The 15,728-nt window shown below is 44.1% G+C and overlaps 1 protein-coding gene across 1 annotated transcript; it reads left to right on the top strand.

Moving 5' to 3' along the window:
• Window positions 1-240: 240 nt before the first annotated feature.
• LOC109730297 (muskelin-like) lies at window positions 241-2,675 on the top strand. Its single transcript, XM_075999092.1, has 2 exons — window positions 241-2,032; window positions 2,170-2,675. The coding sequence occupies exons 1-2, from the start codon at window positions 381-383 to the stop codon at window positions 2,447-2,449; spliced, it is 1,932 nt and encodes a 643-aa protein (XP_075855207.1). The 5' UTR covers window positions 241-380; the 3' UTR covers window positions 2,450-2,675.
• The last annotated feature ends 13,053 nt before the right edge of the window (window positions 2,676-15,728 follow it).

Genomic DNA, 15,728 nt, shown 5'->3' with positions numbered 1-15,728 from the left:
GGAAGAGATTAGCATTTCAATCAGCAAACGAATTAAGGAAATCCACCCTCACCAATATCATCCAATCCATGGAGGGCCCCAATTAAAAAAAAAAAAAAAAAGGCAGGGCGGCTGGCGGGGCTGTTGCTGCGGCGCCCGAGTGCCGGCTTCTGCCCTATGCGCTGCACAAATGGAGCTCCTTCTCCTCCACCTACCTTCCCGAAAACATTTTAGTGGATAAACCAAATGACCAGTCTTCAAGATGGTCTTCAGAGAGCAACTATCCTCCCCAGTACTTGATTCTGAAGCTCGAAAGGCCTGCTATAGTTCAGAATATCACATTTGGAAAATATGAGAAAACTCATGTCTGCAATTTGAAGAAATTTAAAGTCTTTGGTGGAATGAATGAAGAAAATATGACAGAGCTATTGTCTAGTGGCTTAAAGAATGATTATAACAAAGAAACGTTCACCTTGAAGCACAAAATTGATGAACAGATGTTCCCTTGTCGATTCATTAAAATAGTTCCACTCTTGTCCTGGGGGCCCAGCTTTAACTTTAGCATCTGGTATGTTGAACTTAGTGGCATTGATGATCCTGATGTAGTACAACCCTGTCTCAACTGGTATAGTAAGTACCGTGAACAGGAAGCCATTCGCCTTTGCCTAAAACACTTCAGACAACATAACTATACAGAGGCTTTTGAATCACTGCAAAAGAAAACCAAGATTGCATTGGAACATCCCATGTTAACAGATCTTCATGACAAACTGGTGTTGAAGGGTGATTTTGATGCTTGCGAAGAGTTGATTGAAAAAGCTGTAAATGATGGCTTGTTCAATCAGTATATCAGTCAACAGGAATATAAACCACGATGGAGTCAAATCATTCCCAAAAGCACCAAAGGTGATGGAGAAGATAACCGGCCAGGAATGAGAGGAGGCCATCAGATGGTTATTGATGTTCAAACAGAGACTGTTTATTTGTTTGGTGGCTGGGATGGAACACAAGATCTTGCTGACTTCTGGGCATACAGTGTGAAGGACAACCAGTGGACATGTATCTCTAGAGACACTGAGAAAGAGAATGGTCCTAGTGCCAGATCATGTCATAAAATGTGCATTGACATTCAGCGGAGGCAAATCTACACATTGGGGCGTTATTTGGATTCCTCTGTGAGGAACAGCAAATCTCTGAAAAGTGATTTCTATCGTTATGACATTGACACAAACACATGGATGTTACTAAGTGAGGATACTGCTGCTGATGGAGGGCCGAAATTGGTGTTTGATCATCAGATGTGTATGGACTCAGAAAAACATATGATCTACACATTTGGTGGTAGAATTTTGACATGTAATGGCAGTGTAGATGACAGCAGAGCCAGTGAACCACAATTCAGTGGGTTGTTTGCTTTCAACTGTCAATGTCAAACCTGGAAACTTCTTCGAGAGGACTCCTGTAATGCTGGGCCTGAAGACATCCAGTCTCGGATAGGACACTGCATGCTATTCCACTCAAAAAATCGTTGCTTATATGTATTTGGTGGCCAGCGATCAAAGACCTATTTGAATGATTTCTTTAGTTATGATGTGGACTCTGATCATGTAGACATAATATCAGATGGCACCAAGAAAGACTCTGGGATGGTTCCAATGACAGGATTTACACAGAGAGCAACTATTGATCCAGAACTGAATGAAATACATGTTTTATCTGGACTCAGCAAGCACAAGGAAAAGAGGGAAGAGAATGTCAGAAATTCATTCTGGATTTATGACATTGTGAGGAATAGTTGGTCTTGTGTCTATAAGAATGATCAAGCTGCAAAGGATAATCCAAGTAAAAGTCTTCAGGAGGAAGAACCATGTCCAAGATTTGCCCATCAACTTGTATATGATGAGCTACACAAGGTTCATTATTTATTTGGTGGAAATCCAGGAAAATCTTGCTCTCCAAAGATGAGATTAGATGACTTCTGGTCACTGAAGTTGTGTAGACCTTCAAAAGATTATTTACTGAGGCATTGCAAGTACCTCATAAGAAAACACAGGTTACTACCTGGTACCAGAGAGCTATAATATTTTGCTAGTCTTTGCCCCTGCCTAAAGTACAAATACTCTATCACTGAAGATGCCATCGGCCTGAGCATCATTGTGAAAGGCTCTTTACCAGTTTCCCTACCCAAAGGTTTGAAGAAAAGGCCCAAATGGATCCCCTTAGTGCTCTGAAATATTTACAAAATGATCTTTATATAACTGTGGATCATTCAGACCCAGAAGAAACAAAAGAGTTTCAGCTCCTAGCATCAGCTTTATTCAAATCTGGTTCAGATTTTACAGCTCTAGGCTTTTCGGATGTGGATCACACCTATGCTCAAAGAACTCAGCTCTTTGACACCTTAGTAAATTTCTTTCCTGACAGCATGACTCCTCCTAAAGGCAACCTGGTGGACCTCATCACACTGTAACTGAAGAGTCACTGGACATAGAAATGGAAAACAGGAGTCGTCTTTCAGTCTTTTGGATTGCAACTCTGTTGACCGACAGTTGAGCTGCAGTGATTGAGGACTGCACCAGAGTTCCGAAGGGATCTTTACCATCACAGATTTCAACCCTCTTCCATCATACCTGACCTCAACCCCATTCTCCCCATCCTATTCCTAAATTAGGCTAATAAAGTGAAATTGGTATACTTTCCATTTAAAAAAAAAAAAAAGGCAAAAGAAAAGTGAATTTTCTCTCTCTTCTTAAGCTGAGACATGTGTTCCCTCCTGCCCAGGGACATTGGAGCTCCTGGTTCTCATGCCTCTGGGCTTGGACTAAACACATCACTGATGTTTCCATTTGCAGATGTTGGATTTTGCGACTTCTTGGCCTCCATAACCACGTGAGCTAATTTCTGTAATCAATTTCCTCTCCTCTGCCCATCTCTCTCTCTCTCTCTCCTATTGGTTCTATTACTCCAGAGAGTCCTAATACAATCCATTCCTGAGCCCTCATTAGAAAACCATAATGATCTCTAACATTCCATAAATAGGAAACCCATTCATCACTTAATTTTTCACAAATTAAAAATATCATCACCCACCTTCACTGCCTACTTATTGACTGGTGATAGGAAGCCTGCACTTCTTCCTCGGGCTCACGAATGCTGGCTTTCACTAACTCCCTTTCCTGCCACCTTGCAGCATGGAGTGGGGATGGCAGGACATCCAGATTATCGGGCCCCTCTCTGTTAAAAAGATGCCCCGGTGCTTTATGGCGGCGGGGGGTGGGGGGGTGGGGAGAAATCTCTGAGAAATGATCTCATTCTGATACGGCACACTCACATTTCCCAGTGAACCAACCAGATCTCTCTCTCTTTGAAAACGCTGGCATTCCACGTAAACCAGAGAAAATATGTAATTTATAGTTCCTACAAATGAGACTCTTAAGACATTTTTAAAGATGACCACGTGGTGGTTCAGGGACTCCGAAATTGCCTGTTGTGTTTTAGAGCAGCAGTCTCCAACCTTTTTGCCACCGGGGGCTGGTTTCCTGGAAGAAAATATTTTCATGGACCAGAGGTGAGTGGTGGTTTCGGGATGATTCAAGCACATTATGTTTATTGTGCAGTCAAACCTCTCTGCTAATGATAATCTGTATTTGCAGCCTCTCCCCAGCACTAGCATCACCACCTTGGCTCCACCTCAGATCACCAGGTATTAGATTCTCATAAGAAGCCACAACCTAGATCCCTCTCATGTGCAATTTCCAGTAAGGTTCATGCTCCTGTGAGAATCTGATGCACCTGCTGATCTGACAGGAGGCAGAGCTCAGGCGGTGATGCGAGTGATAGGGAGCAGCTGTAAACACAGATGAAGCTTCGCTCCCTTGCTACTCACCCCTTGCAGTGTGGTCTGGTCCCTAACAGGCCATGGACTGGCACCAGTCCCAGCCCCTGGGGGATTGGGGACCACAGCTTTAGAAGACTGGGTGCCAAAAAAGGTCTAGACCTGGGTGGAAGCCTTTAGTGTAGGTGACCGGCACTGTTGAGAAATCTGAGATGTGTTTTGAAATGTGCCTGGTGGCCGGAGATGGAGCTGTACTGTTCTAGGCAGTGTTTGCATTCAGAGAGGAAAAGGCACAAAGAACACAGGCACCTCAACTTCCCTGCCAGACATGGACCCAGCAGCACCCGATATTGGGCATGTTCCCAGGAATCGTGTCCACATGGCGAACACTTTGGAGGTTAAGCCCGTGAGCCTAAATTTTGCCTTATAGACATCATACGGTTTTGTGGGCCCCTAAAATCTCATATAGATAATTCAGAAGAAATAATCCTCTTGAAAAAAAGGGCTCTTTTGAAAAGAGGTTCTGCTCACCAGGGTTGCCAAATCCAGGCACTGCTATTTCAGGTAAGACTCAAGCTGTCCAGGTATCCACATACAACCCCCTGAAGAGTAGGGTTTCCCAAGCTTGGCATCAGTAACGTCCTTGGTTGGAAAATTCCTTGTTGTGAAGAGGCTGCCCTGTGCATTGTGAGACATTTTAGCAGCATCCATGGCCTCTACACATAAGAATCCAGTATCCTTCAACCCCAATAATTCTGAGAGCCCTAATACATTTCCAGACATGGCTGAGCATCCCTTCCTTGAGAGCCAATTCCCTAGTGGGGACATTTCCCCTGGGACTTTAAGCAGGCGGCAAAGCATTTTTTGAGCCTCATTAAATTCACTCCCTGGAAAGAGACTCCGGGGCCATCCGTGGCAAGCACTCTCTCTGTTCCGACAGCAAAATCAAAAACCAAATCAGGGTTTCAGGTGTGGCCAGTCAAGGGGCCAAGAAGAAACTTCCCCATCTGAATGTTTGCTGAAAAATCAACTTGTAATAGGAGAAAAGGCATACACGTTTATTTAACCTGTATGCACTGGAACCTTCAGAATGAAGACCCACAGATATGAGGGAAGTTGTCCATTTTTATGCTTAGGTTTAACAAAATTTGGACAGCCGTGAAGAAATATGATGGGACAAAAATCTGACGCTAATGGACTGAGTGGGGAACCCAGCAAGGCCCGTCTGTCTAGACTCTTCTTGGCCTCTCTGGGCAGCGTCCTTCCTGCTGGGTGTGGGGCGGGACCCTCTCTGGAGTGGGGGTCTTGTGACCTACAGCCAGACAAGGCAGTTGGAGAATTTCCTTATGGCCAGTTTTGCACAGAAAGTATGTGTGTGGGGGGAGTATTAGAGTCATATTTTCATGCTTTGTGGCTGGCTTTGGGGAAGAAGGGTTCTGGTTTCTAGGACCCGCCTTTGGGAAGAGTGATTCTAGTCTCCATGGCTACCTCATGGGGGGATGGGACAGAGACAGGAGGTCAACACAAGGTCAGAGGGGACCTTTTCCTTCTGAGGCTGCTCCTGGGGGCTTCATGTTGGAGGGTGTTGTTTTCTGAACCACAGTGGGTCATGCCATGATCCTTCCTTTCCTGCTAGAGTGATATGTGATTGCTCTGTGTGTGTGTGTGTGTGTGTGTGACTTGATGAATAGACGCTATTTCATCCTAATAGGCATTGTTATAATGCTGTTCTCCCTCCTAGTTGGAATTTTGTTGTTGTTGGTGGTGGTGGTGGTGTGTGCACATAGTTATGCAGCTGGGCCTCTCCTCCTGAGATAAAGTTCATGGGGGATCCATCCACCATCGTTAATTAAATGGGCTCCTGCAGCTACTCACCTTGAAGCCCACAGTGTGAACACCCTGGTGTACAGAGCATCTCAATTGCAAAGCAGCATTCTGGCGGCCCTGAGGGACGAGTGACCACCTCTCCCGGGGAAGCCTCGAAGCCTGCATTGGACCAACCCAGCTCTGCCGTTTTCATCTGGCGAAGACATTTAGTGATATGGGACCTCAACAGACAGAAGCGTTTGTGTACATCAGCAAAGATCTCTCTTCCTTTCCTTTTCTGAATCTCCCTGATATTTTCGAGGTTTTAAAGAGAAGAAAGTGTCTACCTGTCTTTCTTTCTTTTCAATGGAATCATCAACACAGCTGCAAGAACATCCGATGGAACTTGAACATGGAGCGCTTTCTTGACCTCAACTTCACAGAACCACGGCGGCAATGCCTTAGAAGGGACGGCACCCTTATGCCAAGTGGGAAACCCAATGCAACCCACGTGACGATTAACCTGGCCCAAGGGCAGTTTGGCCTGCTTGGAGTCTGAGCTGCACGGTCTGGTTGGACGTGTGGGAATCTGGAAGTGCATCCGAGCAACGATGGACGACGATAAACTCTAAACTCACCTGGCCTGCAGGTGCCTGGTTAGAAAAGACCCTCTCTCTCTACCAGGCCCTATGTCTGGGCTATTTCTTTCTGGACACAAGGAAGCTCTTGCTTTCAAGCTGTTTTGCTTTCATAGTTTCTGCATAGCACAGAGTTTTGTTTGTTTGTTTGTTGGCGTGCTCAGAATTGCTGAAATTCCCAACATTCATAAGGAAGATAAATAATAAATTATGGAGTGAAAAATAAAGGCTGTTCAGAGCATGGGAACTCGGCATGGACCTCGGTCTGCAAACTGTCCTAAATGAGCCCTGTTGTTGGCCTGCCTCCTTCCCCTCTCTCAGACCTTTCCCTTCTCAATGCCGTTCCTAAAAATAGCAGATAATTAGCCGCGGTCACAATGCACGCTCTTATGGGCGCCTTAGTATATTTTAATCCTGCCGGAGTCCGTGTGCCACGCTCCCGGTTTGAATTGGTTTTCCCCGTTTGGTATCCAGAGAGCTAATTCATTTTGTGGCTGGCACTCCCGCATTCCTGATGAGCCACTGACAATGAACGCTGTCTGCATAACAAACGTGTCTTTCTGGGGCTGCAGCAACTACAAAGTGATTAACATGAAATAAAGGCTCCAGCCACAGCAAGCTCTCCCCGTCCTGCCACGAACACCACTGTTTTTATTTAACTCTGCCTTTGTCAGCTCTGTTGGAAATCATATTTCTTCTTTTTCCTCTCTCTCTCTCCTCCCTCTGAGTTCGAAACTAAGCAGGGGTCCCCTGCCACCTGGGAAGCCGGGCTACCCCCGAGGCTCCCTCTTGGAGAGCTGCCTGCAGCATTCTGGATACAAATGGTTATTCATAGTCCGCGCCCAGCGTCTGACATTCACTGAAGCAGCCACACCCAAAGGGGCTGCATCCCACGTCTCCTCCCTTGCAGGAGCCCCGGGTCGCTGCGTGTCTTCCAGGCTGAGGGTGAGGCTCAGGTGACTCCAGGGAGGGTTAATTTCCTTGAAATCAAAGACGGCAAAGCGGCCAGCCGTCCTCAGGGTGGTGGGCCTCGGGAGCTGGTCCAAGGTCGCAAATGGATTTGCATGCCTCCTTTCAGCTCAGTCTCCCTGTTAGGAGCACAGAGATGCCCAACTCTCTCTTCACTGGGGCGCCGGTGGGTCCTGTTGCACGCTGAGAGCGTTTCCAGCCTCGCTTAGCAAGCCCTACGTTTGCAACTTAGGGGAGAGAGAGCATTTTGGGGACATAGTGGACCAAGAAGAATATAAAAGGGCATGTGGGCACCCTTCTGCTCTGATGGGTGGTCTGTCAAGCAGCTTCCAAACAGCGCCTTCTCATTTTTTGCCTCATTTACACAGGCAACAACTTCTCTTATCTGCCTCTGAATAGTCTTTCCAAATGCATCTTTCTTGGAAGAAATGGCATTCATGGCACGGGTGTAGAAGGGAAGGACAAGGCATCTCTCCAACCAATTAAAGCAGCACACGAGGACAGACTACTGCTCATTTAAGTTTCTCCAAGTCTACACATTTTCCTAATTTAGACCGAACGCCAAGGCTTTTTACGTTGCAGTCAACTGGGGAAAATGGCCAGTGTTACCTGTTTTCCTGTTGGCGTCATGGTTTCCGTTTAAATATAGAACAAGCCATAAAAGGCTCGAAAAGGAAGAGGAAGTATCCAGTATATTATACGGTATATCACTGTTTCTGTTTGCCTGTTTATTTGTTCTCTCTTACCGTTTCTCTTACCTCTTCCTCAAAAAGGATTTGAGGCAACCTCCATAAAGATGAAAAGATTGGAATTGGCACATGGCTTTAATAAAAAGAAAAGAAAAGAAATAGAAAATAAGCCAGAAACATATATTTACAAGTTCTACCGGAGGTGAACTGACACCCAGAAATTTAAGTAGCGCATTTATATAGCTGCAAAAAAAATATTTATGCATATGCAAGTAGTAAAGCTTCTGCCAGCTCTGAATTCAGAGCAAATAATACAGCATAGGTCAGGTTTACGAAAGCCACAGCTCAAAGAAAATGAGGATATTTCCATTGGGGGAATCCTTTGGGAGTAAACTTTTCAAAGCAGTGAGGGGAGTTATAAAACACACAAACTATTTAGAATGATGTAACTTTTTTAGTGCATGAGTTGGATTAGAAAGGTGGGTTGAGGGGGGCTGCCTTCTTACTCAATCAGGGCAATTTTCCATCTCATGATGATTTTTTTTTTCCTGAGATGTTGGAGTGTCATTGTATTTTCCTCATCATTTGAGACTTAATGAGAGATGTTTGCTCTCAGACGAGTCTTCTGTTCAAATTCACCAAGCAGCTTGACATTGCATATCCTTTGGTCAGGCTCTGAATGATTTAGGAGTTGGCTTTCTATTCTTAATGCAGATAGGCATCACGAGAATAAAGTAGTGGCATGAAATATCGTCTGGGAGGAAACAGCCCCACCTAAAAGCCAGCAATACTATCTGTCTTCTTTCTTCCTTGCTTGCCATAGGACAAATGCATTTCTTACAGACGAGTTTGTCTTAGAGAAGGTGGTGCTGTGAGATGAGTGTTAACCTTCAGGAGATACCCAGACGGGAAGACATGGATCCATCCCAAAGCCCTAGAAACAAACACGAGGTTCCTGGCTCCAACATGACCCACCGGTGTGGTCTTGACAAATGATCTCACTGCTGTGGCTCTGAAGTTTCTTAACTCGAAAGCAAGGGCTCAGCAAACTTCTTCTGTAAAAGGGCCAGATAATAAATGCGTTTGGTTTTTCAGGCCACGGGATCTTTGCTGCATCTACTCAACTATGCCATGTGGACCCAAAGTAGCCACAGACAGGCTGTGAACGAATGGGGGTGGCCAGGTTTGGCCAATGCACTGAAGGTTTCTCATCGTGGGGCTAAATTGCTCGTCCAGCTCTAATTATTGCCATGAGATGAGAAGTCAAGGGTAGAGGGAAATTCAGAATTTGCTTGTACATTTCATTTCCTGTAATGGGAGAGAATTCTCTTTTGTTAAAGTGAACGGGGACACACCCCAAAAGGAAAATGGGAACCCACATGGCGGGAAGGGGACAGTTGGAGTCACCCCAGTCGCCTGTCCTTTAAGCTTGTCATGCCGCAAACCCAGCCTGAAAGGCTTTGCAAGCCATCTGTAGAGCAGACTGTCTCCAATTTATCCTCCATTTGGGTCGGTCAGACTCTGCGGGTGCAAACAGACCCCAGCACGTGATTGGAAACTGTTTCTTCATCACGGTGTTTTCTTGCTGTCCAAATTGCTATTCGTTTAAGTACGACTGAGAGCCCTGTGCCAGGCTCACCTGGAGTCCTGTCCGCCGGACTCGACGACTTTGTGATTGTTCTACAAAGCCGCTCTCTAAGCAACAAGAAGAGACTGCAATGATAACATCCTTTTGCAATTTTCTCGGATACCGTGAAGCTCAGACAAGGAAAAAGATGAGCTCAAAACACAGGTGACCAGAGGAGAAACATCTCCATGACAACATAAATAAGAAGCAAATAGAAAAGGGGGGGAAAAAAGGTCCTGATTTCTGGTTTTTGAATTGTGGAATTAAAGCTGAGGCTCTCGAGGCTGCTGACAGCCTGCCTTGCTGGTGCTGCTGCTGTCTCGGTGATGAAGAGTCATGGGTTTCCTCCTGCCTGGCCCTGCGGATTGATGAAGGGCAAGGCAGGGACTGCAGAAATGCCGCGCGGAATGACCTTGCCTGATAAGATCGTTCCGTCTTCCCCGCCGAAGGTGAGGAGGGCGTTTGGGATGCGGCCGACTGTTTCCCCCACACCTTAATGAGAAAAGTTGACCTGTTTATTCACCAGCTGCCTTCTTTGTTTCTAATCCAAGCAATTTCTGCAAGGTCTTTTGCCCCTTCCGTGTGGAAATCAAGCAAGAGCCCCTCGAATGTGGCTTGTCTCTAGCAAACCGCAAGGAGTCAGACTGGAAGAGTGGCATAGACTTGCCGGGAGATGCATTGAACATGAGATCAGCAAACACTGACGCACCACGGTGTGCACAGTGTGCTCCATTCTTAGGAGCGTGTGCATGATTCATGTGACATTTCCAGCACTATGCTAGTGCACACCCTCCCTGCACATAAAATGTGGAACTTTCGTCTTTGATGGATCACTGTTAATCGGATGCAGCGTCTACGAATTTCAGCAATGTGCCCATTTCTCTGGGGCGAGAGTAAAAAACACACATCAAAGCCATTGTGTTTCCTGTATAAGCTACTTTTCTCCCTGTGAAACTTGCATCCTGGTGTTCTGCCATTGCGAACTTCTTGTTGAAAATTATTTCCTTTCGGAGTATACATATGTCTTCATTAAAAGGGAATGGAATCTATTGGGGCCAAAAAAGACAAAGACCAAAAAAAAAAAAATCGGAATCTTAAATCAACTCCAGCAATCTACATATTTCTGATGAATTTTCTGTGGATTCTGATTCTTGCAGTTTTTAAATGCCAGAGAGAATTCTACAGAGAATAAGAGCCAACTTCAGTGTCTCCCCACACTATTCAAAGAACATGATATATATTTGTTTACTTACTCTTCTCTGCAGCCCTGAGGCAGACATGGTCATTACCACCATTGCAGCGAATGCACTCAAGTAGGCGCAAGTAATGGCGAAGTCATTAAATCCAGGCAATTGTCTTTGCATCCATGTGCTTAAAACCGATGTTACGTTAGGTAGAGCCAGGGTTCGTTTGCTGTGGCACCACTAACATTTGGGATGGATGATTCCTTACTGGGGGTGCTGCTGTCCCGTGCATGCTGGGATGTTTAGCATCATTCCTGGCCTCCACCCGCCCACCGAATGCCAGTACCACACCCGCTTCCCAGCCATGACAACCCAAAATGGCCCTAGACATAGCCCAACATCTCCAGGGAAGACAAAATCACCCCTAGTTGAGAGCTACTGGGTTGGGCCATATGAAATTCCAACACTTGATTGTTCTTAACTTGCAGAAATGGCAATTTCATATGGCTCAATCTAGCAGTCTCTCAGCAGTGCTCCTTTGAACCTCTCTGATAGCTAGTTTGTCAGGTAGGCTAGAGAGGAAGGGTCAAATAAATGGGAAAGCGTAGACTTGGGACGGCTGTTCAAACCGGGAATTCCAGGACGTGCGACAGTCACAAAGGCACCCCTGATTCTGAACAGGCTACAAAGAGAACCAGAGGACTGCTGGGGTTTGGAGTTACAGGGCTCCGAAGCACAAATGCGGTCTACTGCTGACCAAGAATGATTAGGCAGCCACGGAAAGCCGGAGAGAGGCTCAGTTTAGCATTTCTTAAAAGCCTAAACCAAATAGAACTTGACGTTGATTTCTCATTCCCCAAGAAGTCTGCTCGGTTGTGAAGACCTTCAGGCAAGTTCGAGTCTCTCTTCGCTTAGTTCTAACGGACTCCAGACTTGCCCTGTTGACGCTGCTTCTGAAGTTCCTTCCTGCTCCCCGGCGACCTGTGAAATGACTGTGCTACTATGTCCCATTGCAGGTAAAGGACACTCGCTAGGAAGGGTGAACTGGCACCCTCCTAAGTCTTCATTAGGAGCAAGGTGAGCCCATTAAAAATGTGTTATTCTTCTCGGAAGGCCGTGCATTGCACATTCGCCACCAGCTAATGAGGCAAATAAAATAGGAAGTGGCTCCCCTCCTGTGAAGTCTGCATTCAGGCTGACCCCGAGCCTCGTTAACGAACCAGTTCCATAATGAAGCGGGAATGTGCACATGGCAGGACTCACACCCATCAGCCCTTCCTCTGGCAGGTGCTCCGGCTCTGGCGTTTGTTAGCAGTGCGACACACGCAACTGTTGGCTAGATTCTTTGTGTATCATCAGCCTCGCTCTCTGAACGATTGCAATACCTTACAATGCAGTGCCTCTTCCATGCATTGGAGCATCATTTTCCCAGTTATGCATGTCACCTTTTAAAATATGGAAAACATGGAAAAGATGACGCTAAGGAAATCTCCCCTCTGTGGATTCTGGGGAGACATTTGCTATTTATCGTGATTGATAAACTCATGATAGATTCTTACAGCTCCAAAAAAACGGTAGAGACCATCTTCAACGAATATGACATGCGTGTTTCTCCACCTCCTTAAAGGCCCTTTTTGCAGTTGCCGTTGTGGATGGTAGCTTGATTCTTTTTTATTTTAATTAAACATTTCATTTTGAGATAACTGTAGGCATGTCGTTGTAAGCAAGCATGCAGAGAGATCCTGCGTACTGTTAGTGTGCATTTACATGAGGTCACTGAAATGAGATTGTTGCAGAAATGGAGAAAGCGTAGTGACTGCCGAGGGTGAGGGAGGAGTGTGGGCAGCAGGAAAGGGAGTCTGGCTATAAAAGAGGCCACGCAGGGGATTGCTTTGGTGAGGGAAATGTCCCATATCTTGATTGTATCAGTGCCAACATCCCCGTTGTGATGTGTTGTACTAGAATGTTATAAAGCAGTACCATTACTATTTTGGTTTATCCCATAGTGTTTTAGCTTATCTATTTGTATAACATTTTTTAATGCTTTCTCTAGCCAGTACATTATATATTCATAACCATCACAGTCTACTGGTGTCAACATTTTGCCAGTTTTAGTGAGTGTAGGAATCTTTCGTCTCTTTACTTTCCCCCCACTTATATTACAGTTATTATAGGATAACGTTGTAATTTTTGCTTCAACCCTCAAATATGATTTAGAAAACCCCAGATGAGGAGGAAGGCATATTTATTTACCCATGTTTTACCATGTGGACTTTCCTTCCTGTTGTCTCAAGATTTATTTATTTATTTTATCATTTCCCTCTATTGAGACGACTTCTTTTCACTCATTGTTTTAGCATCATTCTGCTGTTGACAGATTCTCTTAGATTCTCTTCACTAGAGAATGTCTTGATTTCTCTTTCATTGCTAAGGATGTTTTTTTTTTTTTTTTACTAGGTATAGAGTTCTGGGTTGACAGCTCTTTTCTCTAAGCATCCGAAAACATATTGTGCCTCTTCCATCTGGCCTCCATGGGTTCTGCTGAGAAATTTGCTATTATTTGAATAATTTTCTTTTTCCTAGAGGTAAGGTAGTGTTTTCTGAGGCTGCTTTCAAGATATTCCTTTGTGTTTGGATTGCAGAAGTTTAATTAAGATGTGTGCGTCTTGGCATGGATTTCTTGCGATCTGCCCTAGTTGCCATTCATTCAGCTCTTTGAGTCTGTTGGTTTATGCCTCTTGCCAAATTGGGAATTTCTCAGCCACTATTCCTTTGAGTATTTTTTCAGCCCCACCCTCTTCCTCCTCTCCTTTGGGACTTTGCCAGTCCTGTTATCCCTAATTGGTAGTTATAACTCACACAGTGTGGACAAAGAGAGACCCTAGTATCCTTTCTTGGCCAGGTCTGGGTAGACCTTCGATGGTTCTCCTGTATAAAATATTTTGCTGTTTCATCTCAGTCTTTTCTCTCCAAGTTTTTAAGGTTTTCATTAATAGGATTTCTTATTAGCTATTTCAGATAGGTTTTTGGAAAAAAAACTTATAAGTTTCTAAAAATATTTACTAAGATTTTTTAAATTGTCGTATAAACCGACAATATATTTGGGAAAATATGGACCTAATTAAAATATGTATAGTTTAAATCCTGCAAAATCATTTTTTCTCTCTTTATGAAAGCATAATTTTACTCAGTCAAGTTTTCAGATTTTTGTAGATAGATTTCACGTATTTCTTATTCAGGTGATGTCTAGCTGTTTTCTGTTTTAATTGCTTTGGGGATGGACTCTTCAGGTAATATTTTAAAACTAGGTTTATTGTGTATAGAAAGATACTATGCCTTTATTATATTAATATTTACTTTGTATTTTTCTTTTAGCCGTCTTATTAAAATTTCTAACTAGTGCTAGTAGTTTTTCAGTAGGATTCAGTATCTTCTCAATATGTTCCATATAGATTTCTAACTTTCTACCACAGATGCCCAAATTTTTTCTGCAAGACAGATTAAAGCATATTCTGAAACATACCTAGTAAACAGAATTAATCATAGTCAATAATTTTGGCAAGTGCTACATTTTAATTCCTCCTCTCCTTATTCACATTTATAATATTAATTGCTTTGAAAAGTCCTGCATTAAAGAGCCTTGTTTGGCAGTGAGTGCAGTGGCTCATGCCTGTAATCCCAGCACTTTGGGAGGCTGAGGTGTGAGGATCACTTGAGGCCAGCAGTTTGAGACCAGCCTGGGCAACATAGTGAGACCTTGTCTTTATAAAAAATAAAAATAAAAAACATAGCTGGATGTGGTGGTGTGCACCTGTGGTCCCAGCTACTTGGGAGGCTGAGGTGGAAGGATTGCTGTGAGCCCAGGAGTCCCAGGTTACAGTGAGCTGTGATTGGTCCCCTGCACTCCAACCTGGGTGAAAGAGCAAGACGCTGTTAACAATAACAACAACAAAAAAAAAAAAAAAAAAAAAAGCCCTATTTAGCCTTATTTAATCCATGGACAATACATAGAAACCCTATATAAATTGCACTTTGTAGACAAAGTGTTTATATTCTTAAAATATAAAGAGATCTCGCAAAGTAAAACAAACAGAGTAAACTGCCCAGTAGAAAAGTGAAGTGGGCACCTAACAGAAGAAACACAAAGGACCTCCAAACCATTTTCACTTATCATATTAACAAGCCAAACCATGAACATATCTGATGTTGCCTTTGTTTCTGACATCCTGTTCAAGCAGCTGCCTTGCACTAAAATTTGCATGCTTTGTCACCCCCTGGCTCACCCCTACCTGCCACTCTGCTTTGTGAGCAGTTAGCCCATCCGTCTGTCTCTCTGTGGGCCGAGCAGGTGTCCTTCTTTCTTTACAATCCCATTTTCTGATGCCTGCCCGGTTTGATTACTTTCCAAAGGTCAGACAAACAAAGGGGTTATTTTGCTGGTTAAAATACCTGCTGGATGTTTAAGATGAAGGCTTCCCTGCACTCTAGGTGGGTGAGACAGGTGTGTGTGGATCATTCTGTAGCTACCAATACCATGATAAAAGAGGTGAAAGAGTTCTAGAGACATAAAGGCACAGACCAATAATTTTGTAGCTGAATGTTAGTTGAAAATATAAACCTCCATGTAGGAAAACATCATGATGCCAATTCAGAGCCCTTTTTTATTATCAGCATCCTTGCCCCTGGAACAGGGCTCACCTGTTCTGCCTTCCTGAAGGATGGCACATCCAGAGGTATCAAAATGTCCATGATCTTTGACCCATAATTAATTACCCAGAAAAATATTCAGAGATGTCAACCACAATTTAAGCCAAGGAGATGCACAACAATGTTATTTCAAAAAAGAAAAAAAAAGACATGTTGTTCAATAATAGGGAAACATTTAACTAAATTTTGATATAACCAGAGGTTATGTTATTCTATAGCTCCAGGGTCAGCAAGCTCTGTAAGGGGCCACACATTTTCAGTTATAATGACTCAGTTCTGCCCTTGTATCTTTTT

Source organism: Microcebus murinus, chromosome X (genome assembly GCF_040939455.1).
Source record: "Microcebus murinus isolate Inina chromosome X, M.murinus_Inina_mat1.0, whole genome shotgun sequence".
NCBI lineage: Eukaryota > Metazoa > Chordata > Mammalia > Primates > Cheirogaleidae > Microcebus > Microcebus murinus.
The sequence above is the reverse complement of the archived record's forward strand: the minus strand, read 5'-3'. Positions and strand labels throughout refer to the sequence as shown.